Raw genomic sequence first — 26,563 nt, forward strand, 5'->3', positions numbered from 1 at the left:
AGCGAGACTAGCTAACCGGACAGTCATGTCTTTAGGGATGAGATGGAGATTTCTGAGATGGCTGATTTTGTGTACTTTGAACCATTTCTGTATTGACTTGCCGACATGTTTTGAATCATCAGAAATCTAAAAATTCCATTGATGACCCGTTTCTTTTTTTTTAATAATTGCATTTTTATTTTACTTTCCACATCGTGTCAACCACATTGTCTTCACAGGAAGATGTAAGTTTGATTGTGAGTTAATTGCTCCGTTGTGTCAACTCCTCTGCTCCATTCCGGCTCTTCAAGTCGCAGAGACTTTTTTTTTTTTTTGCAACTCATGAAAGTTGATGCCGCTAGCAAAGCGGCGGTGCAAGATACAGAGGTGCATGATGTTCTGACGGAACAATTAAATACAAAGAGTAATTCAGTGCATGAAGACCCAAATGTACTCTGTCATTAGGTTTGTGCCAAGATGATTTCAGTCTGGAGCCTCAGAGACCAGACATCCAGATCATTTGGAATGTGTTCCTTATGCAGAGGAAACATATATTTACACACATGGAATAAAAAGACACAAGCTGATTTTTTTCTCACTGTCTGAAGTTAAATCACACCAAACGTTTCTAGTTTTAACTTTGTTAGAATTACTTAAAATTGTTCTACTTGGTAAATTAGAAAAACATTTTTCTGAAATTTTCTTTGAACTCAAAATTGACTTGTGACTCCAATTAACTCAAATATATCACTTAATCTGTCAGACCCAAACGTTTTGACCCAAGTCATGCATTTTAAAAAATCAGTCTTCCTTGATACTGGCTGACTGCATGTACGATTTGGAATTTGAGAAAGGTACAACGAAATGTCTAAAAATTGTTCTCGCCAATTTTTTGGACATTTTCCGAAATATAAATAATTTTGGTAATTCTAGCTGATCTAAAACAAGAAAAGTTTGGTACAATTTAACTTCAGACATTGAGGAAAACATTGTTTGTGTCCTTTTATTCAGTGTATGTAAATATCTGGTTTCAACTTTATATGTACAAGACAAAATGGAGGGAAACCAGAACTATATTCTGTATTTTTAAACCATAACTTTCATCCTGAGACTTCCTCAATCCTGCCTGCATTTGAATCTCCATCAAAAACCAAACATTCTTTCAACTCTTACTGTGGAAGGTAATTCTATTAACTCAGGGGGCGGCTGAACACAAATACACATCACACTTTTCAGATTTTCAGTGAAACATTAAAAAACAACATGTCTTTTATAGTCTGTAGACTTCCCTTACTTTGTGTTGGTCTGTGGTTTGCATCCAAAGTGCACAAAGGAGTGTCATCATAGATCCTTCCTCCTATAAACTGTCAGACTCCAAGAAACTCTTCAAGTGTTTTCATCCCTGCTGGTATTTCCACACTTTACTCATTTTAAATAATATTTATTGCTGGTATTTGCACATCTCGGTTTGCACAGTTCTACTGTCACTTATTGTCAATAGTCTGTTGTTTTTAAAACACAAATATGCACATTTTGTAAAAAAATTTATTTATCCTATTCAGTTGCACATTTCCTTGGAGCAGCTATTTTTTAATAACTGTGTGTTTTATGTTGTAATTTTGCTCTTGATGTACAATAGTATGCTATTGTTAATTCTATTTTAGATATTTTACTCGACAGGCTTTGACTGTTTGTCATTTTGTGGCTGTTGCACTGGAATTGCTCCACTGTGGGACACCAAAAGGCTTTTATCTTATTTCTTCCAAAGTATGATCAAATTTAAGGTTTATGAAGACTTTTTCAAACCATTGTACAGTTTTGACAGTGCTATCATTTAGTGTCATTAAATATTCTAGTTTCAGTAAATGTTGATTTTTTTGGTTTTGTTTTTTTTTTACTTTTTATTGCATATTTGCAAACCAGCAGATTGTTGTCGAGGACAGGCACCAGCAGAGCTTCGGCTACAGTCACACGGATGACTCACCTGTTTATCTACAACCATCAGTCGCTCTTCCATTTTCTGCTCAGCTACTTTTTTATTTTTATTTTTTTGTGGTGAAGCTGACAGCAGAGCACATGGCTCATTCCACAACAGGTTCCTGTTAAAACTTGTTCAACTGCTTGAACTTAACTGTCTCTCAGAGGAACAGAAAGTACAGAAAGGCTATAAATACATTTTTAAAAACATGTAGGATATTTCCCACAGGCATTCACTACCGCCATCAGTCTTTCATGTTGTTGCTTTGGTAATTTATTATTACTATATTTATTATTATTACTAAGATTTATTAAACTTGTCTATGTTATTTTGAAACATTATTTCTTCGGGTTTAATTAGTAGTGACAGACACACTAAATAGATAGGCTACTTAACAATCTATCTATCTGTAGCTAGCTGGTAGCTAGCAATTTGTTGAGCTATTTAGTGCTGTAAGGTTTTTACCAACTTCCCCCTAAAATTGATCTTAATTATTTTGTAAACATTCAGAAGTAAGTTGAAGTTTTGGTTATCGACTGTTAAGAACTCCTCAAGTACTTAGACGTTTATATTTAAGTTAGCAGTTTAGTATAGATTTGCTAAATACCCCATTAGTGTAGTGCTTAAACATTGGCTTAAGCAATGTTTGTGAGCAGTGCTTTAGGTTAGCTGCACTGCTAGCTCTCTTACAGTCAAGGTTCAGAAGTTTCCATCCATCCATCCATCCATCCATCCATCCATCCATCCATCCATCCATTTTCTAACACCCTTGTCCCTAGAGGGGTCAGGAGGGATGCTGGTGTCTATCTCCAACTAACGTTCCGGGCGAGAGGCAGGGTCACCCTGGACAGGTCGCCAGTCTGTCGCAGGGCAACACAGAAACAGACAGAACACACAACCATGCGCACATGGGCCTTGGAAAAAAGCCAGAGTACTTAATATTAAGTACTTAATACTTAATATTTGTTTCTTATTTTGATCAGCAATAAACAAAGAATCTCTTTCAAGTTCATAAGTTAATTTGACTTAATTATGTCCTAAAATGTAATGCAGTGGAAGTGTAGAACTGACAGGAGGTTTGATTAAACTTTTCCTCTCAGATTTTTTGCCACAATAATTGACAAAACACATCCGCTCAACAGTCCCTGACGCGAGTGACTTGTTCCAACAAAAGCCAGCACTCATCACTCAGGATGTTCACGGTGAAATTCCCTGAAATGCTTTATCAGAAATCTGAGAGACGCTTCTCCTCTCTTCTCAGAACACTTGAAATGTCAGAGATGCTGAAGTGGGACAACCCGGCAGGTGTCCCTGCCTGCCAAACCTTCAGGGTAGAGGATGCCTGAACGGCCTGAGCCTCTGTTGCACACAGGGACACAGCTCCTGCTTCTGCATGCCGCTGTTTGTTTTAAACACTCTGACACTGTTTCGTTTGGAAACTGCTCTCCGAGCCATGCCTGGATGACATGTGCGATGGTGGAAATAGGGAAGGCAGCCAAAAAAAAAAAAAAAAATATGTCAAAACAGCCCTCAGCGCCTGCAGACTGTGACTTCTCGCTCTGACACGCAGGGCTCAGCTGCATTGTTTGCCTAAATCCACCGTTTGGCAAAGAGCTGCCTTAACAAAAGATCCACCAAATCCACAGAGCGTTACGTGATGTAACGGACGACTAACTGGTCTGTTTGGCTGCGTTGCACCGACATGTTGCAGGACACCATCTATACGTTGGTTATGCTGCTGAGACAACAATCCATTCTCAGAAAGCTTCAGGAATCAGTTTGGACTGGTGGCCCATCGTGACAATGAGCTGTGGAAAAGCTGCTTCCAAGAAACCCTGTGATGCTCTGCTGTGGATGTAAGTTTTCAGGCCTGAGGGTGGCTGCAAGCAAAACGCCTGCTGCAGGAATATCTCTATCAGATATGGAAAACAGAAGGCCTATGAATAGCATCTTCTCATTAAGTTTGCTCTTATTTTGCTCAGGAAAGCATTCATCAGAGGATCCTAACCCGAACGTTTTCAGAAACATTAAAGTCCAATAGTCTCCAACACAGCTTCATTGTCTTCCAAAGGGACAGAAAGAGTCACAAAAAAAACTAAAAATCTGCTAAAACAATAAATAAATGTGTTACAAAAAGCATTTTACGCCTTGTTCAGGACTTATTGTTGAGGAGGTGTGATGCTGTGGGGTCCGAGGTACTTGTTATCTCATGAGCTCATTTTGGCACCAGGAGATTTGATTTTATTTATTCATTGATATTTTTTGTTGGAACTTTTTTGTTGGTTTACACAATTCAAAAGAAAACATAACCAGAGACAAGATTGAACACAAAATAAACTAACAAAGCAAAACAAAACAAAAAAACATGTTCTTCTCTTGGAGCCTCTTTCCAAAACGTTTTGGAAATACTTTCAAAATAAAGTATTTTTAAAGTATTTAAAAAGACTTTAAATGTTTTAAGTATTTTTTAAAATTTAAAAATACTTATACTTCAACTTAAACTAAAGTTGATAGTTTAAGTATCAACTGGATACTTAAACTATCCAGTTGATTTGTTTTTCTATCACATAAACCTGTTTTAGTCTGATCTAAATAATAAAAACCTGATGTACTTATTTTTTTCTGTTCTAATGTGGGAGTTTTGTTTTTTGATTAAAAGTGCTCCTCAGTCAGAGACACACTGGAGTGACCTGACATCGGAATGCATGTCAACAAGCCATCAAGCAGCAAAGATTTTTTTTTTATTGCATTTATATGGCCCATAAATGTCTCCATCTGCAAAAATCCAGTGAATGCCAGGGTGTGTGTGTGTGTGTGTGTGTGGGTGTGTGTGTGTGTGTGTGTGTGTGTGTGTGTGTGTGTGTGTGTGTGTGTGTGTGTGTGTGTGTGCGTGTGTGCGTGTGTGCGTGTGTGTGTGTGTGTTAATGATTGACCCGATCAGGACTGATTGGAGCCAATAAACTTGTTTGGGTTAAAAAGTAAAGTGAGGAGCCTCTTCACTTCTTTTAGACAACTTTCTGTTGTTGACATCCAGCATGTCTTTCTGAGAGTTTTCTATGAATTAGATTGGTGTGCTGGATATACTGTTTGTCCTGCTGCAAATGAACTAAATATATTGGTTTTCAATTCTTTAAGTAAAGGTCAGGATGTTTTTGAAAACACACATTATTTTTGTTGAACATCAATAACAAATCACAACAAATGAAAGATTTGAAGACAGACAAGTGTTTGGTTCTTGGCTTTTCCACTCTTATGTTTATACGTGGCGCCCTCTTGTGGACGCAATCTCAACATCTGATTATTTTTGTGTCTTTCATATTAAATGATCTCACATAACTAATGGTCTCGCACGCTAACATGGCAGGAATAACTGTCCTGCCAAATGCCAAATTTAAAATAAAATGAAATAAAATTCTGGGACTATGTACGAATTTAAATAACCCCAAATCTGATGCTTTTATTTGTTGGACTTTTTATACGTTGTCACATTTACATGTCACCTGGATACATTGTTCTGTACAAATACAAATCTGAAAAATGTTGTATTTTTATAACAAATTTGTAATAATATGAGCATAAAGTAGCAATAATACAAGAATAACATCATTATCAGGTGAGAATAAAGTCGCCATATTAGGTGAATCAATTAATGAAAAAAATAACTCCTACATTAAAAATAATGTAGGAGTTTGGGCATCTTGTCAAGTAATAATTTAGTATTGTTTTTTACAAATCAGAAAATACTTAATCCTTTATAATAAATCTGTATCAAATTTTGATCAGCAGGCAGAACCTGAAGCAATTGTGCAAACGATTGTGTTCATTACAAAGAAAGAACTGCATAGACCAGCCAATCTGGTCACATCAGACCTAAATATATCAAAGCTTTTTTTCAGTTATTTTCCCTCTTCTAGTAATGTTGCATCTTAATTCTGATAAAATTATGACTTTATTCTTGTAATATATTTAAGATATCCTCTTTGTCTGGCCCTAATGATTTGTTGTGGAATTGTATATTAGCAAGAAGTGCTTTTCTATTTCTTCAAAGTACCATACTGTACATTTAGAAATGTGGAGGAATAAATTAACACTGTGCAATCTTAAAATAACTTTAAAATTGTGCTTAGTAACAGTTCAAGGAAAACTTACTTCATGCATTGCCAGTACAACCTGAAGTACCAGTAACTGGTGTTACCCTCTCAGTTGCTGGTTTCGATAAAAATCCAGTAACTTAGGTAGTTGTTGTTTTGTTTTTCCACTTGATTTTGACTCGATTGTTTCTCACTGTGAATTTGCAATATGAGAAACAACACAGAGACAGCAGGCGTGAAATCGCACCAAAAAACATTTTTTTATTCTATAAAAGAAGAAGAAAGGGAAGAAAGGGGGTCAAAATAATCACAACTGTACAGGGAGAAAGCGACTTTTAAACACCATGAGTCACAGTATCAAAAAGCTCACGTTTTCCGCACTGATCTTTACACTTTTGTTCTGTACAAATAAAAATAGAAATCAAGAGAAACTAAGAGATAATTGTATTATTATGATAACTGCATTGCACTGAGTAAATACACTACTGGCCCATAAGTTACTGCATTCAAATAGAAAATACCTAAAAGTTCTGGGTTTTGCGGGAGAAATGATTCACGGTGGGTCGAGGCACACAGACGGACACGGGCGGTGACGTCTCAGCAGGGGTCAAACTCTAAAAATATGTTTCACAGATGAACATCCCCGGTTGTGTACATTAAAAAAAAAAAAGACAAAAACACCTCTGAAGGAATATTGACTAACAAAAGATTTGATAAAGAAAAAACAACCAGAACAGAAAAATGAAAAAGTATTTGCTCTCTTACATATTTATGTTGGTTTAGCTTTAAAGGTTTTATATCATTAAATGCATTTTAATATCCTGAAAGAAGTTGTTCCATACTTTTTGTAGCAAGATGATCAGTATTTTTTGGAAAGGTCCATTTAAATTTTGAATTTGATGTGATCAAATCAGACCTGGAGAATCAAGGAATTACCTCCAAAGAACCCGTCAGACAGCATGAAGTAGGCTAAACATTTTCAATAAGCAACACATCATGCTCTGAGTTATACTTAAAAGGACCACAATTCTTCCAAAGTCTCATAAAAGGCTCATTGCCAAGTACTGCAAATAATATAGAGACAATAATTTGACTTGGGGAGCAACTCCTTTTTCATACTGTGCCTATCTCAAATTAAATCATCTAAAAACAGCGTTTTATATTTTCTGTGGTCATTTTTGTCTGATAATTAAACTTGTTTGCTGATGTGAAATATTTAGTTTGCCAAAACCCGACAAAATTTGTGAGGAAGCAAATACTTTTTCACATTGTTTCACTCTGGACATTTAACCCTCCAAATCCCACAGTAACACATTTTGTCCGAGTCGTCATGACCAGGTGTTTACTGACTCTCCTCAGTGTGACTCTATAGGTGTAAAGTGTTTTTGCTCACAAAAGCTTCTGTGATTTCTTGTGCTTGTTAAGTATTTTCCCTAAAGTGCTACTCTCTAAAATGAAGGGACTTAAGATCTGGGGTGAAGGATAAAAACACAGCTTGCTTGTTTTCTAACAGAATTCAGTTCTAGTTTGCCATAAAGTTTTGTTTTATCCGACTCTGATACGTTTGCCTTAGCCAAAACATATTTGATTTAAAATGTTTCTACAAACATTTAATCTGGATGCTCCACGATACTGCTGAAATAATAATCACAATAGTTTCAAGTATTCATTTTGGGTGACTTTACTGAGTAATAAACCAGATTCGGTGGGGTCACAGCAGTGTAAAACACGTTGCTTCTTAGTGAAGAGTGTCTCTCACATTTAGATAATGGAATTTATATCTCCAACTGTAGCTAATAAATTGAAAAACTTCCAATAAAAAAGAAAATTAACATTTGATTTCTTACTCCATCATAAATGCTAGTAAATGCTTTAGTGAACTAAAGTTAGACAGCATGTGTGTAAACTAGCTTGCAGATAGATTTATTGGTCAGGGATTGTAATAGTTCTCCGACTTAAAACATAATTTATAATTTTAGAGCATTTGTATAGCTTAGCTTTAAAAAATTATGAATTGGTAAAGTACTGGAAATGTCAGCTTTTGTGCCTCTTTCTTCAATATTGAGCTTCTTTAGTTTGATTTTTCATTTTTTTATGCATTTCAGCATTGGGATCAACAACTGCATGAAGTTTGAGAAACACCTATTAAGCAAGAAAATTTGAATTTTTTTCTGGTCCACCTTTGATATTACCAACTAGTGTTGCATTTGAGTGAATTAGCTACCTATTTAGAGTTAGTAGAAGACGACTTGTAATCTCTTCAACGTCTCTAGATAAAACTATATGTTCAATGGTATTTTTAAACTAAAAGAAAACTAAAATGTAAAAAATGTGAAATTAAAAGCTGAAATGTTACAAGAATCACAAACTAGTATTGCTTCATTTGCCTCAACAGAATATTTAGCCATGTTATAATTGATATTTCTCGGAAGAATTTTGTCTTTTGATTGAGTTTTATGGCGACATTAATATCTAAAACTAGATTGAAAAAACATGTTCTAAAGAAAAATAGTTCACAATTGTTACTTCAACCCTCCTTAAACGCTAGTGAGCTAAGTTTATGTAGCATCTAAGTTAAAGATCATTTTGCTTCTATGGCTGAAATCTTTTTGTGGTAATGTATTTTGTTTGTATAACAACAATCTTTTATGTACTATTTGGGAACTTTTCAAACTTTCTACAGAAGTAAAACATGTGAAGCTAGCTTCTGATTTAACCCCCAGTAAGTCTGTTTCTTTTGACCACACCTGACCTCACCGACAACATCTGAGTGCTTTTTGTGTGACAGAATTCAAATCAGGTCCACTGATAAAATATTAAGCTCTCTTACTATTTAAAAATAAAAACCCTGTTCGTCTTTTTAAATAAAAAATCCTCACCCTGCCCAAACTGTCTCACACGCACTTACATGCTCACCAACGTCACTATAAGAAAAAACAAATCTATTCTCCATGCAACACAAGTGTGCACAACACAAGTGGGACCACTTTTTAAGAAACTACGAAACAAATGTATTAGATTTTGGGGGGACAACACACATGATGAAACACTGTCATCAAACCAACAAAGGAAGAAAAAGAAAAACTTTTTTTTTTTTCACATTATCTAGTCAGTGTTAAAAATAGAAATTCACCCATTACATTTACTCTGCACTTTCTGATTATATACAGTTATGTACATGGATTTCTTTTAATTATTTGTCCTTAATGTCTTATCAACAGTTTACAAAAGAAAGAAAATTGCAATCAAATGCATAAACTCTTCTAAAAAGATGTGCTTAGTAACTTTTTCTTTTTTTACTTGAAGCAAGGGGGGATAATAAGAAAACTGGGACTATTGTGTTGGTCTGCTCAAGTAAAAAGAACAATGTCCCTCCAAACCAGTGACTGAACTGAGTTAGGATTTTAAACATTTGTTTTTATGTGAAGAATTTTTCAGATTTCTTTTAACTGGCTTCCACTGATTTACAGCAAAACACGTTAAAATCCAGAATCAGATCCAGTGACTGTATTTGGATTGCTCTTCTTTTGCAGTTTGCAGATCAAGCAACAACCTGCCCTCGTCCCAGCATGCACTCAGCTCACAGGAAACCTGCATGTCCATTTCATTCACTAACTTTGCATTCTCACATTCGAATATTTTAAATGATGACAAAAATCTGTATGGTCTATAAACAGAATATCTTTTTCTTTTCTTTTTTTTTGCACATGAACAGACCAGAACTATAAAAGAGGTTTTTTTCAATCGCCAACGAAGCCTCCATAAAAACTTTGAATCTGTTGGCTTTGCTCAACAACACGGGCTCCTATCCTGACGTTCCCCCATTTTTAAGGTTCTTGTGAGTTCAAACTACCAAGCTAGTGCTCTACTTACTGAGTTGAACAGAACAGCGCATGGAGCGAGGTCTGCGTTTTGTTGCATAATCAAGTTCAGCCCAGGTCAGGGGTTGGAAACCAGCCTGTTTAAGACATGTACACAGGATCAGTTCTGCTCCAAAACACCAACAGTTTGATTTGTGTGCTGAACAGCACTGAAAAACAAAAACAAACAAACAAAAAACCCATTAAATCCAGATTTGCTCAGTATTTTGTGGAGCGTACTGTATATTTACTGAGAGGATTGACCTCCTTTGGGGTAGAAATGCTAGTGAGGAGAGCACTTTAGTTTCCCCGTGGTCTGAACCCAAAGGCGTGATGGACCCTGACAGCCCGGCACAGTGCCTGTAATTTCATTCAGAACCTCTGACAGACGACCTACAGCCAAAACCTGACGTACGCCACTGGATGTTTCAACAAATATGAACATGAGGCGCAAAATGGAGCGATTTCTGGTGCTACACATTCACAAAATGAATTTTGAAACTAATCTAGTGGAGATCCTCACATTTTCTTCCCTGTCTTTAAGGTCTTGAACACACGTAGCCGAGTCTTTATAAAAACAAGTATTTCTGCCACATCATTTGAAAAAAATAACATTGTGTCCACAGTATGTGTTTAAGAAAGGTCTTCATCAACACGAACCTGCTGAATTACACCACTCACCGTTGTTTCAAACATGCCAAACCCATAGGGGGCAGTGTAGGGCAAAGCTGAAATCTATGTCAGCCAATTACATCCTTCAAAACAACCACGACTTCCTGTAAGGAATAAAACATGGCATTAGGATTTGTGTGGACAGAGCGGTTGAGCTGCTTTAAGGATTAATAAACGAAAATAAATGTAACTTTATCTCATAAGCAGAGCCCTTTTTTATATTCTTTATTTTCATTGTAACAGACCCTTTATATGTATTTGATTTCTCTTGCACATTTAAGAAAATAGTAGTATTTGAACAAACTAAAAGGTGCACATTATTTCATTTTACTCATTTATGTATATATTGAACTTTTTTTTTGCTTAATTTATTTTATATGGTATATTTCTAGACATCAACAGCAATATTGCCGATGATTGTGGTTAATTTATATTATTTATACGTCATAATTCGTCTTTATTGTGTTGAAAATCTTTCGATGTAATGTATTTGGTTGGAATTAAAAATATTTTTTGAAAAAAAAAAAGAAAACAAAGGTTGAGCTACTTTTAGTAACCGTGCTAGAATACAGGGTCAATGAAACACAAATCGATTTTAATGATATTAAACTGAGTTTACGTGTGGATGACATCCGGCTACGTGTGGACCAGGCCTAAGAAAACCTCCTAAAGCTGCTGGATTTATGATTTATTTGATTTATTACGTCACGGTTTGGACTGCAAACTTCGTCTCAGTGGTTCTGGTTTCGCCCTTACAGATTGACTTCAGTTATTAAGGCTCAACGGGCAAGAGGTAAAAGAACGTTGACAAATGCCCGCAATAAACACTCGTAAAAATGTTCATTTCTGATTATTTCTAGTTTTTTTTTGTTTTTTTTTTCTCAAAACTCACCCACAGTCACACAAACGCAGGCAACTAACACACAATCTGAAAAGTCCCCCCTATTATATTTCCCTGCATGAAGAGTTTGTCTTATTAAACAACTTGTGTTGCTCCGTCTTTTTCACAGCCTCAGAAAATCAACAAAAAGGATCTGACTTATTTATTTTTTTTGTTGCCGTTACTGTTCAGATTGGCAAACCTGGAGGAAGAAGAAAACAAAGTGTTCACCGAAGATCTAGCTTTCCTTCTTTCTTTTTTTTGTGTAAAACACCAATAAGAATGCATATAAAGCAAATACTGTTGCCGAAGAAGGATTGGAAAAGTGTGTGTGCACGCCCGAGGGAGAGGTGAAGGGAGAACAAAAACAACGTGACTGATACACTGGAAAAAAGCAAAAAACAAATCAGTCTTTAAAAAGTTCACAGTCTTGCAGCTCCATGTACCGAGGAGAGGCGGGAAGGTGGGTTGGTTTGAGGACCAGGATGCCAGAGATGTCACTTCAGCTGCTGCAGGTGGGTTTGCAACATGGAGTCAGCAAAGTACTTTATCCATAAATATTTGAGGCTGCGTTTGCAAGGAACCCCAGGAGGTCAGTTAAATTTCCTCCTTTCATTAAAAATCTGGAGTAAACATTTACTATGATGTGACTTAAAAGATGAGATAAACCAGATCCACCAATGAAGGCGAGCTAAAGGTCATTTATAAACCACCTTCTGGTCGCCTATGTGCCACGCTGCATCGATGCAGTAATCCATGCAAAACGACTCCCGACCAACAACTCTATAGTGCGTACTTTTCAATACGTCAACATTCCTGAAAAGGTTCCTGGACTCTTTGAGGAGCGACTGAACAACTCTTCACCAACTCCAGACTTAAACTGAATTCAGAATGAAAAAAGAAAGAAAGAAAAGAGCAACTGAAGTGACATCCAAGTTACATTAGGTTTTAAAAAAACACTGAACAACCTCTTTGTATCCCCTACTCTTCCTCCTCTCCCTTGGATGGACTAATGGATGGATGGATGAATGAGTGAGTTTCAGTCCCGTCTTCTTTTTCCAATTCTTTCAAAAACTGAGTTCTGGATTGTAGAGATAGGACTGAACTGGGGTGCACAATGAAGATAATTAATAAATCCACCATGCATAAACACATATGCACAGACACTCTCCCAGTTGTCCTGTAATTTCAACATGGAGAGAAGGAGGAAGTGTTCTTGCTCCCCCTCTGCAAATTGTGTTTAGAAATCCTGGACGCAAAACGTGGAACAACGTGGAGGCTCTTGTCTAGACTCTGGGAACCCGAGAGGGTCAGAGGTCGGTTCAATGGGCTGGTTTTGGAGGGGAGTTCACATCATCACGTGGCGGCGGCGGTGAAGGGACAAATGGTCAGACCGGGAGAAAGAGCGGTCGCATTCCGTGCAGCGGAAAGGTTTGATTCCTGTGTGCTTGCGGAAGTGTCGGGTGAGCTCGTCGGAGCGGGCGAAGCGCCAGGTGCAGCCCTCCCAAGTACAGTGGTACGGCTTCTCTCCTAGAAATAAACACAAAAATCATTGTTACATAAGCAGGAGCATCAGGCATCTAAACTATATATAGTTCATACATGGACATCACACCCAAGAGGAATGTGGATGTCTTAGCACCTTCACTTTTCCTCCAGTTTTGCTCAAAAACCGACTCTGGGTGTGCAGTGAGACTGATGTGAGCACATACTGTGTATCTAACAATAATTAATGATGTGTGTGTTTAAATCACACAAACTCGACACGTATTCTGTCACAACTCTGATAAATCCTGGCTCCCTTGCTCCTCATGTATGGAAATCCAGGAGGGCCAAAAGACATGCAGCATTTTTAGTCTTTCACATGCAAAGTACGTTTTTTAACGTGCACAACTTAAAGGCAATAACAGACAGTTTTTGTCTAATAAGTGTATTTGTTTGATGGAAAAAAAAGAAATCACTACCAACAAATAAAAAAAAAAATACGCAGCAATTTTGTGGAATATGTACAGTGGCCGACAGGTGCAAATGCGCAGCAAAAGAGAAACATGCAAACAAAACAAAAAAAAACACGCACAAATTAAATGCGGCAAGCAAAAAGCGAATAAAATGCAGCAAACAAAAAGAGAGACGCAAACAAAAAAGAAGACACCCCCGAATGAAATGCAGCAAACAAAAAGTGAGACACAAACAAAAAAGAAGACACCCCCGAATGAAATGCAGCAAACAAAAAGTGTTAGGGGGGGAGTCAAAGAAAATAGTATTCATTTCTATGGGACCAGATGCAAGATTCAGAGAGATACCTTTACTTTCTTTCAAATTTCTTTCTCTGAATCTTGCATCTGGTCCCATAGAAATGAATACTATTTTCTTTGACTCCCCCTAGTGGTCTGGAGCACTTCCGTTTTCAACACTTTTTGTTTGCTGCATTTCATTCGGGGGTGTCTTCTTTTTTGTTTGCGTCTCACTTTTTGTTTGCTGCATTTCATTCGGGGGTGTCTTCTTTTTTGTTTGCTGCATTTTATTCGCTTTTTGCTTGCCGCATTTAATTTGTGCGCGTGTTTTTTTTTTGTTTGCATGTTTTCTCTTTTGCTGCACATTTGCACCTGTCGGCCACCGTAAATATGTGTTTAAGCATACAAATATGTTTACTTTTTGCATTTCCGGTAGTATTTCAACAAGTTACTATGTAACATATGAAAATATTTAATAGTTTTACATTTGATTTTTTTTTCAGATAAATCCAATCAAAGTAGCTCAACAACTTTTTCAGTCATTCACTTGCTTTAAATTGTTCACACAGAAGTCTGATTGTGTCGCATTTAATTATAAGTGAGAACGAGCATGCAAAAAAAAAAAAAATTTACCTGTGTGTATCCTCCTGTGGGCTTTGAGGTGAGAGCTCTTGGTATAAACTTTTTTACAACCTTCATAGTCACACATATGGATCCGCCGCCGCTTTAGGTCTAGTGTATCAGGATCAACAGGTTCCAAGTCTATAACTGACCTGGACAGAAAGATGCAAGTAGGAGTTAGTGATGCTGGACGGTGAAAATACAATACCATTTTTTTATTTCATGTCAGTTTGTGTAACCTGTTTTTAAAATAAAAAATCATATCAATGTATTAGAGAAGTCCTGGGTTTATGGAAGTCAAAACATCCCATAAACCCAGTCTTCTACCTTAGCAACACCACCACTTAGTGATTTTCTTCAAGTGAAGAAGAAAGCTAATCAAAACCGTCTGTGACTGGTTGACTTTGATAATGCCAGAAAGTGTATGGGAGGTAGGATATATTATTATTGTATTGGATTTTAGACCACAAATGAAAGGGAAAATCAATTTTAGCTCATTTCCAACCTTCATCTGTCTCTCACTGGAAAATGGCCAGGGTATCCTTGGCTCAGCATTTCCTTTGTGAGAGACTTATCAGTTTAAACATGTAGCTTATTCACTGGAAGAATGTTGGAGTACCAGCACACTGGGACCAGATGGCACAACAGAACAGGAAAGATTGAGTTTGTTTATGCTAACATCTATATTTATGTGCAAACACCACTGTATTTTATATATAAAGTTGCCTGTTGTGTTTTTCTCAGTTACACTTGCAGTGCTATTTCTGAAACAGTAAAGTTCTTCAGTGACAGCAGGTTCCAAAGTTAAAACTAGTTACAGTAATGGTTATAGAAGAAACTACTGCTACAGCTTTGCCTGTGAAACTATAACATGAGCTGGAGCATCATTAAACATGAACCTCTTCTGCTAATTGTGTAAGTAAGGGTCCTTTAAATAATGATAGCATATAAACTGTTGTTAGCATAAGAGATTTGGCTGGCATAAGCTAACACGTTAGTGTTAGCCAACATGTTAATGTTAGAGTGTTAGTTAATGGTAGCACGTGAACTGATTTGAACTTAACTAAATGTTAGCAACCATAATAGAGCTGCTCATTTTAGCATTTCAGCTAATTATAACATATAAGCTGCTGTTAGCATGGTAAACAGTTAGCTAACAGGCATTCAGTTCAATTCAAAAATATTCTAATAATCCAAAAATGAAATTGTATGTTGTTGTAACTCATATTATCCGAAGTTAAGCATAGGAAGCTGAGTTAAGCTGTCAAATATATAGTTTGACAACTAATCAATGTAGAGCAGGAAAGACTAAGGTAGACTAAGGTACATCTAGGCATAAGTGCATGAAAGTAATGAATTTATTAACTGTTAAAGGCCTGTGAGCACAAGGGGCCTAAGAACAGTGAAAGTACTACCCTTTGAATATCAATGGATTTCACTTTGACTTCATTCAGTTTTTCAGCCATCAGCTCTCATGTTAGTCTGCTGATCAGGTTCAGATATCAACTTCTTCAACAATTTTTGGCTTTAGCTCATGCTTTGATTGTTCAGTATATTTCTACGTATCTGTGAAGGTTTTTCTTTGAATATTTATGGTAGTTTTGTTTTCTAACAAAGCTACCATAAATGGATCTCCAAGTCCATTTTACACAGAGGTGTGATGGCAAACTGCATTACGTAACCCTTGAAGTTCTTTCTTCAGCTGAGGTCATCAGTTTGGCTTAGAGAACTCCCTTTGAGCTTTCTCCAAAAATGCTGATTTTTCTAGTTAAGAGGAAAGTCCTGAGAAGATTTTTGTTGTTGTTTTTCTAAAATATAACCAGGCATCAGTTCTGTGAATATGAATAATGTTGTAGTTTCATCTCTGCCCAGCAGGTGGCGTCACACATTCACTCTCCAACAGCTTCTCAAGACAACCTACTGTATTTTACCATTAACCTGTCTCTCTTCGTCATGTATTCAAATCATTCCGTTTATTCTTTTCTGTCTTCCTCAAATGAACAAGGCCGGTGCTGAAACAGAAACCATCTCTTCTTAATTTCACTCTGATCTACTTTTCTCTTTTCTGCTGAAGTATCTAATTTATAAAGCTTTCAGCCATTTAAAATGTCTCAGAAGATTTTTTGGGGGCGGTTAATGAATCACTGATCTCCAAGTCCATTTTACAAAAAGGTGCAACGGCAAACTGCTTACATAACCCTTGTTTACACCCCGGTTCTGGGACAGCCCTGCCCAGCAACACACAGTCGCACAAGCAATCCCTTTTTTTCCCTCTCACACAGACACACAAACGCACAACTGTCCAAATAATCTTCCTTATAAATATAAAATACCCCACAAATGTGCTGAGTTTCTACAAGGCAGTCTCTCCGTCATGCACACACATGTAGATTACAGAACTGAACAAACCATCAGCCACACCCTGGAAACACAGTTAAGTAACAGTGCCGCGCCCATGCGGGTGTGGCAGAAACCCTGTGCTGATCTTCTAATGAACCCACTGGACACTAACACACACACACACACACACACACACACACACACACACACACGCACACACACACACACGCACACACACACACACCCCAAGAAGTGTTTCTGCAACATCTCAGACTTCTTTGTATGAAGCATACAGACTGCACCTCCAGTCTCTCTGCACACTTTGTCTTCCTGTGTTGCAGCCTGGGCGTCTCCAGTGTGTTCAGCTGTATGGTGGGTTATATAAGGTTATATAAGCATCCAGTCATGGCTTCGCTGCAGTAATCTAATTAGTCAGGAGCCTGCAGGCGAAGGAGGTGACCCACGCAAAGACCGAATTTCTCATAAACCCTGCTGCACATTGCACTCTCTTTCTGACCCTGCTGACTTGTAGTATGGCTTCTAGAGTCAGCTGACGTCGCATTAATGGCATATCAACAGCTTCAGCGACTTACAAAGACATACTGCACCTTGCAGAGTTAATCATGTTTTAATGGTTAGCTTCCTCGCTGATAATTGGGGGAAAAAAATCATTAGTTGGTTAAGGTGTGCAGAAAAACTTACATTTGACCATTTGGTGTTTATTTCAGCAGAGAGAATCAGGTTTGTTAAAGAAGTTATTTTGAAAATCAAGATGAAAGCAAAAAAATAAAATGGGCTTAAAGATCCTTTTGAGATTGACTTGCAAAAAGACAGTATTGTGAAAACTTCCACTTCTCATTAATGTTGCGAAAAGGCATCATGAATATGTTAAGTGCAAAGTTAACCAGCAGGGAGCGACTCCAGTGGCTGCAAACATATGCTAATTAATAGACTTGGACTTTCTTTTTTTTTTTTTGTCTAAATCCTAATTAAACACATCCGTCAAGTGGGATGATCTGACATTTTTATCAGTATATGATGGTCAACAGTAGAGCTTATGGTAGGCCTATAGCATGACCCCTCCACCACCATTCTTGACAGAACGACATGTTTCTGCTGATGTGCTTTGTGTGTGTTTCTTCAGACAAGGAGCAGTACATTATGACCAGACATTTATGCTATGGGCTTATTTAGAAATGGAACTGGACACTGTTCCATAAGCCTCTTGTTTCATTTAAATGCAACTTTGCAAATCTTTTCAAACAATATAAAAACAGAGTTCTACCATCTTCTATTAATTGTAATGAACTTTAACATTTAACAGGACCTGTAGAGAGAGAGCTGTTGTTTTGCTTGCTATGTCTGATACTGAGGTAAATTTGTTGAGGGAGGGAGGGAGGGATGGACGGAGGGACGGACGGACGCGCTTACGGATGCCCTTACCCTGCGTCGATGCTCTGGGCGCTGAGGGAGGCCGATCCAGACTCTGTACCGCTCTCTGCGTCGCTGTCACTCTGATACTCCACTGGAGACGTCGAACCTGGCTTGATGCGAACTGCAGGAGAGGAGAGGATGACAGAAAACATAAATCAGTTGTTTAAACAGGTGAATGGAACCGTGGAGACGGTGGAAGGTGGAAAAGCGGTGGGGATGGGTGGAAAGCAGAGAATAGAACAGCAGGGGGTTAATTGGAGAATTACAATGTCAGGATTTAGGCAACTTGGCAAGACAAAGACTGTCTGAGTGTGTATCAGAGGGTGTGGTCTGCTAAGCTGTAGCATTAATGCAAAACCTCATATTGGGATTCCCTGTATCTTTATCCCTACATTTTACAGTTTATTTTCAAATGCATTAGAGTTAAAGGAAACTCTTCCTGAAGCATCCTCTTTACTCCCAGAAGCTAATTAGTAATTGAGTGAAAGATAAATCTCTGTGTTGGGTTTCCTGGAGCCTTGGCAAACTGCTAAACTCCTCACAGATGCCTGTTTATTGTGAAGTCAGGAGGCTGTTAGTTTTTCAGCTGTGATCTCCTGATAGTCCAGAGGCATGGCGAGACTTGTTCAGCTTCTCTGCATTCACAGAGATGAAAATTATGTCAGAATTGGTTCTTCTGCGTGAAAATAATGGCCTCTCATTTCTTAGGTTTTAAAGTCGCAGGTGATTTTTAAGAAAATAAGAAAGAAGTAAGAGGCTCCAACTGGTGATGAACCCACAGAACAGGGCTGCAAAGATTTGTAGATCTGAGCCAGATCTTTAAACTGACTTGCAGCTAGTCAGCTTGTTTCAGCTAAAGCTCTGTAAAACCACAGTATGCTGCTTGTTCAAAACCAAACAACATGAATGAGCAAATTATTTCATATTTAAATCTGAAATTTAGATTCCTAAGCTAACAAATGTACAGCTAGACCAGCCACAACCCATCATCACAATATGGCTGTAGTTATCCGTGTTGTGCACTCTTTTCTTCCACACTTTTTCCTTCCACTCAGCTTTCCATTTACATGCCTGGATACAGGAATCTATAATCAGCCAACGTCTTTAGCAACATCTAATGGGTGGGGCACAAAAATGTTAGTTCTGAATGTTAGTTCATAAACATTAGTTCTGCTAAAACTAGATAACTACAGCAATACTGTATTCATTGGAAGCAATGCTAAACTGCTAACTTCTATTTACTATAATTTGATCATATATTTACATCTTTTATAATACCCAAAGACACTTTATTTACATTTATGTCTTGATCTCTACTGTCCATGATTTCTTTTTTTTCCCTGTGTTTCTTGTTTTGAGAAAAAAAAGAGCGAGAACGCTGCGTAAACAGTCTTCACACACTTCAAAATAAGAGTGTGTGAAGAAATCTTAACAGTTGAAAAACACAGATGTTGAACTTCAATCGGCTGAAAGTTCACAAACAGCGAAGTAAATCAGTGCATTAGAATATATCTGAGAAATCTAATGTAGGCGACACTAACTGTGCTAAACATTTTCAACATTAGCAAAAGGGCTAAACAAAAAAATAGCTTGATAATTTAGCCACTAGAAATATTCTTTTGTGGCTTATTGACCTCGAAACAAATGTCCGTGATTGTCTGCTGGAAAACTTTCAAGTCAGCAGCCTTCATCATAATTGCGTAGGTTATAATTACTGTTTTAAAAATGCATTTTTGTAGTGTTTTTTGCAATATTAAAATTTTTTTAGTTTCCAAGTTTCACTTTTGAACACTGACAATAAATACTTTATGATATTTAATATGTATATATACGATAATATTGCCATTTACTGAGACATTCTTGTTTGTGGGTCAGGCGTTTTGTATGAGACTCCTTTCGAGGATCTAAAAACACCCAATCATCAGAAACAGTTGGACACATTGTTTGCAGGTTTCTGTCCAATCGCAATCAGTTCAAATTAAATAAAACATCTAGTACCCATTTAGGTCCCATTACTGCCCAGATTTGTCCTGAAATAATTATTTTTGAAATTACGCAACACAGAGACAATCCTATCTGGCACCCATATGTAAATGTTGGCTGGCTTCTTATCCATCACACAATACCTTCGTGTAGATGTCTTATATGACCATTTAGGAATGTGTTGGGTTTTTTTTACTTTTATGGATCTTGTTGTGCAGAATTATCTGATGTATTTAGCAGTTTTAAGAGCTGCATTGCTTTGCTTTGAATTATTTGTTTTATTCAGTCTTAATACTTTTGAAAAGATCAAGCAGCAATACCAGGAGTGAAGAAAGTAAACACTTTTTTTTTATACAAGATTGCCACTTTATAGTAATACAGTGAATGGAGACAGAAGTGACCTCCCCCTCGTCTGCTATCTGCAGGAATGTGGAACCCAACAGTTCAAATTCTACCAGCCTGAAGAGAGCAGTAAGGGGTGAGGAGGTCTGAGGGGTGATGCAAGGAATTTGGGTGGAGTATATGCATACGTGGGGAGGGTATGCATATACACACCAAGCAAAGACTTGCTTTTTGTCTCTTGAGATCATCAACCCCCCCAGTCCTCTGGTTGCTGCAGCTTTTCTTTTTCAAAGGCAGAGAAAGAAACAACCCATCTTGTCTCCTGTCCAGCCCCCTGAGCCGCTCCCCTCTCCTTCACATCCTTCCTGCCGGACCCTCCCAACTCATAGAGTCATGGAGCCCGCTTTCTCTCTGCGCCCTTCCAGCCGGCTTTAAATCTCGTTTGCCTCCCACACACCACCGCGGCGCACGAAGCGTCATCTGCCTCCAGCTTGCTCGCCTTGCAGTCACACAAGGCTGAACAAAACGTCAAAAAGTTTTATCTGTGCGCTGCACATTTTACTTCCAGTGCTGCCAGAAAATGTGGACAGAAATCTAAATATGCAACACAAGGTCTTCAGAATCCACCTGGCCTGATGAACCACACCGACACTGGAAAAATAAATAAATAAGTGGGGGACTTTCAAAATTCTTAAAATCTACCTAAATGTAGACATTCAATGACATGGAAAATTATAAAAAATGTATCTTGTGTTTGTCCTTACAGCAAAAACTGTAATTTTGAATAATGCTGCAAGTATCTGGAAAGGTGCTTTTGTAGAGCATTATCAGGTTTTCAAGCTGCTAATCTGATTTAATCTGGCACAAAGGGGATGAAGTAGACGTGAAAACAATATATACAATTTATGAAATTAAATGAAACACTACCCCACGGATGTTTATGCTGCCATCCATCCCTGGTAGATAGCATGTCCTAGGTGCTACCGTGCTAGCTCTGTAATTTTTGTTCAATGACTAACCTTTAGCACTTTCAATTTGAACCAGAGTGCATTGAAATAGAAGGCAAAGCAGAAATGACAAGAGGAAATGAAGATGAGGAGAATCAAATGGTTGACGAGGAGAGAGTTGGCTGAAAAAGCTGCTGTTTGTGCAGCTGCTGTTTGGAAATGTCAGCCGGAAAAAAGAGCATATGATTTAAAGAGCTCCAATTTCTAACTCAAACTGTTTACAGTTAGCATCGGGATGAAAACATTTCGTTCAATATATTAAAATGGTGTGTTACAATGGCTTTAAGATGCTTTATTGTCACTTATTGACTTATGTTACAGTTTGTTTTGGTTTTGCCTTAGCTTCCACTAATCGTGTTAGCTCCTGCTACTGGTGTTAGCTTCTACTGATGGTGTTAGCTCTAGCTAATATAGTAGTAGATCAAGCCGATAACGTTCATTAATTTCAACAGATTTCAGGTGTATAAAAGTTTATAGAGCGTAGTCTTCCAAAGCATGCCCACCTCATCATCACGGCATGCATTGCTCAGATGAAAACATCTCAATCTCCACAGGCAAAAATATAATAAAGTTGTACAGTTTTTGGGGGAGGTTTTTTAGAGTAACTATGAGTTTTTACATTTCACAAACAACTTTTAGCTGTTTAGTCTAATAGAAAAAGGACAACATGTTTAAGCCAATAAGTTCACATTGGCTTAAATATGGCTCTCATTAAAGACACCGTTTCCCCCTATCAGTCAACCTGATTGTCTTCACTCTGAAATGTTTCTTCTTCTTCTTTTTTTTAGCAGGTTAATTGATTAATTGTCAGAATTATAATAATTGATTACTAAAATAATCATTAGTTACAGCCTTACTTTTATATGAATGGTTCTGTATTAACAAGATTGCCTTCCCATATAAACAGTAAAGCTTCAAACAGAAGCTCTACTTTTCTCACAAGTGAAAAACAGTTTTAACCCCTTGAGAAATCCTGACCTGACATTTTTAAAAGTCGCTGCTGGGAACTGGGTGGAAGTAAGAGGGCTAGTTTGAGACATGGATGTAAAAAAAAAAAAATAGGAAGAAGGAAAAAAGATGATAAATTAGAACGCTGCAGCTACTGGCATGCACTGAACGTCACAGGCTGCTGAGGACAAACAGTCTGAGAGCATCTTCAGACCGGTCAGAGCGCCACAGAGTCTTGTGGAAATTTTCCAGAGTTACTGCCTCCGTCGTTTACATTCCTGAGTCGAGGCCATGCTGGTTTGAATTAGAAACCAAGGTGAAGCAAACAGGGACTTTAAAAAGTTAGTCAAAGAGGTGAAGGCAGGTCTACGCCCAGAGTTTACCCAAGGATGGGCGACACTTCATTCAACCTCATCCTCGCTCCAGTTTGATGAGATCAGCGGCACATCAGCAGTGTGCACACGTGACATCATTACAGTCTGACTCCTTTGAAAGTGGTTATATCTTGAATTTCAGGCAACAAAAGATTTGCAAAAAAAAAAAAACAACATAATATCCAAGATGTTTTCCTAAAACTATTAGTCTTCTGTTACCAACGAAGATCTTAACACCAGCTTTCAGGACAAGTAAGGGAGGGTGAAGAACTGTCTCTATATGCTTCATACAGCCAAAGACGTATTTAGTCGTTCATGCAACTTCTTCTGGTATCTCATTAAAACAACTTAAAGCATTGGAAAGGTAACAACACAACATTTTCAGCCCATAGCTAGTAAGCATTACTCCATCTTTGCAGCAGTAGTCCAGTCTTTAGGCACCTGGAGCAAGCACCTGTCTACTATCAAGGGGTGCATTCACACCAGTCATGTTTAATCTAGTCTAACTAAACTCTCATTCGTTTGCCTAGAAAGTCTGGTTCGTTTGGGGAGGTGTGAATGAGCAATCAAACTCTGATACGGACTAAAAACGCAAACTCTGGTCCACTGCCAGACCTAGGTCTCAGCTCGGTTGAATTGAACTCTGCTGTGGTTGGAATGCATATGAGAATACCAATTGCATCAGAGACCTTTCCAAAAGCAGGAAGTGGACCATAGCGCAGGGCATTCTGTAGTGCTAGTGGTAGAAATGGGCGTTTTTGCCAAAGGCAAAAGAGAAATCCTACAACCTCTAAAATCTGACACCATTCCATTTTTGTTTACGTTTCATGAAGAAGTGCCTTCTTCAGAGGTTTTTGTGTCGTTTCCTTCAGTGGTTTTCGGTGCAGTGCCACCACAGGCAGGAGGGGAACATGTTTTCAAAAAGTTTAGTTTGTTTGCAGTTTTGGTCCGCAATCAATTTGAGTCAATCAGGTGTGAAAACATCCTAAGTGCAAACAGCGTTTTATCAGCAGTTGCTAACAGTGTTTCATGCAGCCTTAGAAGAGTGAGATGAAGTCAAAACATCCCAGCTATTGCTACAAACCAGGACTCTGTAATGTATTTATCTTCATGGATTTGTGCGGTTTAACCCAACCTTAAGACCAAATTAAAACTTTGAGATTCGGGAGGATTCTCTAACAGTTCAACAACCCGCTCACCTGATCCTTCTGAGCGCCCGTCGCTGCCTATCAGTGGCACTGTGATGGCTGCCGTTGCGACGCCGTCTGTGGGCATGGTGGTGTAAACTACAGGAAGCGACTGCACCACCACAGGGATGGTCTGCAGTTGGCCCACCTTGCTCGGCATGCTGACCGACGGGATTGTATGGATGACGTGGAGAATCTGCTGTCCTCCGGCTCCTTGTGTTGCTAGGATAGAACCTGGAGAGAGGACCTGGCAGGAGAACATGATGGAGTCAGAAACCATGCTGTGTGTCTTATTATGAATAAACGGAGGAGGCAGGAGTTTGTGTTTACCATCGAGCCTATGGATTGTACCGTGGAGGGAACGGGCGTGGCTGAAAGGCCGGGCTGGGACATGATGCTGCTGGGCGCCGGGTTGACCGTGGAGCTCGTTGTGGAAGCAGAGCGAGGCTTGTTGAGCGACAGGTCGACGGGTTCGGTCTGGTCCTCAGCGGGACTCGAGTGAGGCGAAGACGGCTCCGCCTTGAACTCTGACTTCATCTTCAGGTCTGTGGGTTGGGAGCAGTCATCACCTACGTCCGCCTGTCAGGGGGAAAAAGGAGAGGAAGAGCTACGTTAGACTAAAACAAGACGTTGTTTACACATTAGACATATCATATGGCATACAGCATTAAATAATAGATTATATTACTAATGTGAATCACGACAAATCAATAATGACGACAGAAGTTTTCAAACAATCTTTTGTAGCTTTTTTCCCAAGAAAATGTGGGCTTTCTCTTACTATAAAAGGTTTATGTTCTTCTTTGTTTTAAAACCAGAAATGCTGAGAAACTAAAGCCTAGTTCTTAAATTTCCCATGAAATAATGACGTTTTGTACGGTAGGCATTTACCAAACATAAGTTTGTTAATCAGTGTCAAGTTCTGTCTTGATAAAAAGGCCTTTTACCTTAGAAAGTAATCTTAACAGAAAAAAGAAAGTCAAGTTTCAAGGTGCTTTATGTGATAAAAACATATCACATTGAACAAATAAACAAAACAAACAGTACAGTGGCAAAATAAGACAACTACATTTATAGTTCAGACTAGAATGTATATATTTTCCAATTATTAAAAATAAAAAAAATTCTAAACAATTTGGTTTTTAGTCTTGATTTATAGAACTCACTGTTTCAGCAGTTTTGCAGTTTTCTGAAAAGTTTGTTCCAGATTTGTGAAGCATAGAAGCTGAATGCTGCTTTTCAATGTCTGGGTCTGGTTCTGGGGATGCAGAGCAGAACCAGAACCAGAAGACCTGGGAGGTCTGGAAGGTTGATACAACAGCAGACTATTTCCACTGGCAGAGTATTTCACTCATAGCAAGACATTTCCCCCTGTTATCGTGAAAAATCTGCCAGGAGAGCTTGTACTTTTTATCAATATCCAATAATTATTTTGATGAAAAGTTTCTTGTTTTGTATCATTTCATTGCATAGATATTTAGACTAGACAAAAATATTTGGTAAGATTTTGTGTTTTTGCAGTGAAACAGAATGAGATTCAAAATAAAGGGAATTTTAGTAAGGCAGACTATTTAAACTGGAAAACGGTGCAGAAATGATGCCATCAGACAAGCGATATGCCTCTATAAACGTGTCATTTCATATTCAGTCTTTTTTCCCAAGCAGTGGAAGCGGGAATGCCGGCGTTGGGGATCCAATAAGCCCTCGTTCTCTGAGCCTCCTTAGAGGAATGGAGCACCGATTCTCCTCTCCAACCACCCAGGGCTCAGCTGCCATGCAGCCCCAAAGTACAGCGAACAATGGCTGCTGTGTGGAACGCTGGGAAGAGGGGGAGGTGGATGAGAAAGTGAGACGGACAGAGACAGAAGGCTGCATGGGTATGGAGAGAGACTGGTACAGGCTGAAAGAGAGAGAGCGAGAGAGAGAGAGAGAGAGAGGAGAAGTGGAAGAGGGAACAGCAGTGAGCCTCCAGTCCAGGAATTGGCCTCCATCCAATTGAGCTGAGCATAGTTTGGCTCTGGGCGAGGAGGAGAGGGTGGAGGCTCTGCTACACCCTTTTATCAGGTCATGCATTCAGCTGGAAGCTGGGTTTATAAAGGTGAACGGATTAACAAACATATAAACATCAGATATCCACCTGGATGTCTATGCAAATAACAAGATTGTAATAAGGAAACTATTTGTTCTGCATGTTTGGTTGAATTTGTTACAGATTAACTTCTTTTAAAGGGATGAGTCTGTCTTCTCTTCCAGCTCCAAAACTAAATTTGCGAACGGAGGTTTAAAAGTGTTAATGACTTGCTCTTTGTGTCGGATGTATTATCTGTTTTCTCTGCGGATGAACTGAGCAGGAGAGAACAAAAATGAACAGAGAAGAGGAAAGAAAAAGGAGCTCACAAGACAAGAGGAAGAGAAAAATAGACGTAAAAGAGGAAAGGAAAGGAAAGGAAAGGAAAGCAGAGGCCAACAGGTATATCTGAAGTGAATTCAAAATCTAAAATTGTTCAAAACTTGGCAAAGGTCTCCTGAACAGAATGGAGAAAAAGAAGAAAATAAGAAAAGGCCAAAGAAAAAGAAAAGCCGTAACGCGATTATAGTGAGACGGTCAAAGGGAAGGAAGAACGGAAACAAAA

General features: G+C 38.3%; 1 protein-coding gene across 1 annotated transcript in view; it reads right to left on the reverse strand.

The window, feature by feature from the left end:
• Nucleotides 1–6,284: 6,284 nt before the first annotated feature.
• LOC102218074 (Krueppel-like factor 8) overlaps nt 6,285–26,563 on the reverse strand; it is a 72,722-nt gene continuing 52,443 nt past the window's right edge. Inside the window, exons 3-7 of the mRNA XM_023342014.1 lie at nt 24,261–24,509; nt 23,943–24,177; nt 18,099–18,210; nt 14,328–14,467; nt 6,285–12,990 (exon numbers count right to left, since the gene is read on the reverse strand). Coding sequence (XP_023197782.1) covers nt 12,809–12,990; nt 14,328–14,467; nt 18,099–18,210; nt 23,943–24,177; nt 24,261–24,509 — 918 coding nt within the window. The 3' untranslated portion in view covers nt 6,285–12,808. The remainder of the gene's footprint in view (nt 12,991–14,327; nt 14,468–18,098; nt 18,211–23,942; nt 24,178–24,260; nt 24,510–26,563) is intronic.

The sequence above is a fragment of the Xiphophorus maculatus genome, chromosome 11 (genome assembly GCF_002775205.1).
Source record: "Xiphophorus maculatus strain JP 163 A chromosome 11, X_maculatus-5.0-male, whole genome shotgun sequence".
Classification (NCBI taxonomy): Eukaryota; Metazoa; Chordata; class Actinopteri; order Cyprinodontiformes; family Poeciliidae; genus Xiphophorus; species Xiphophorus maculatus.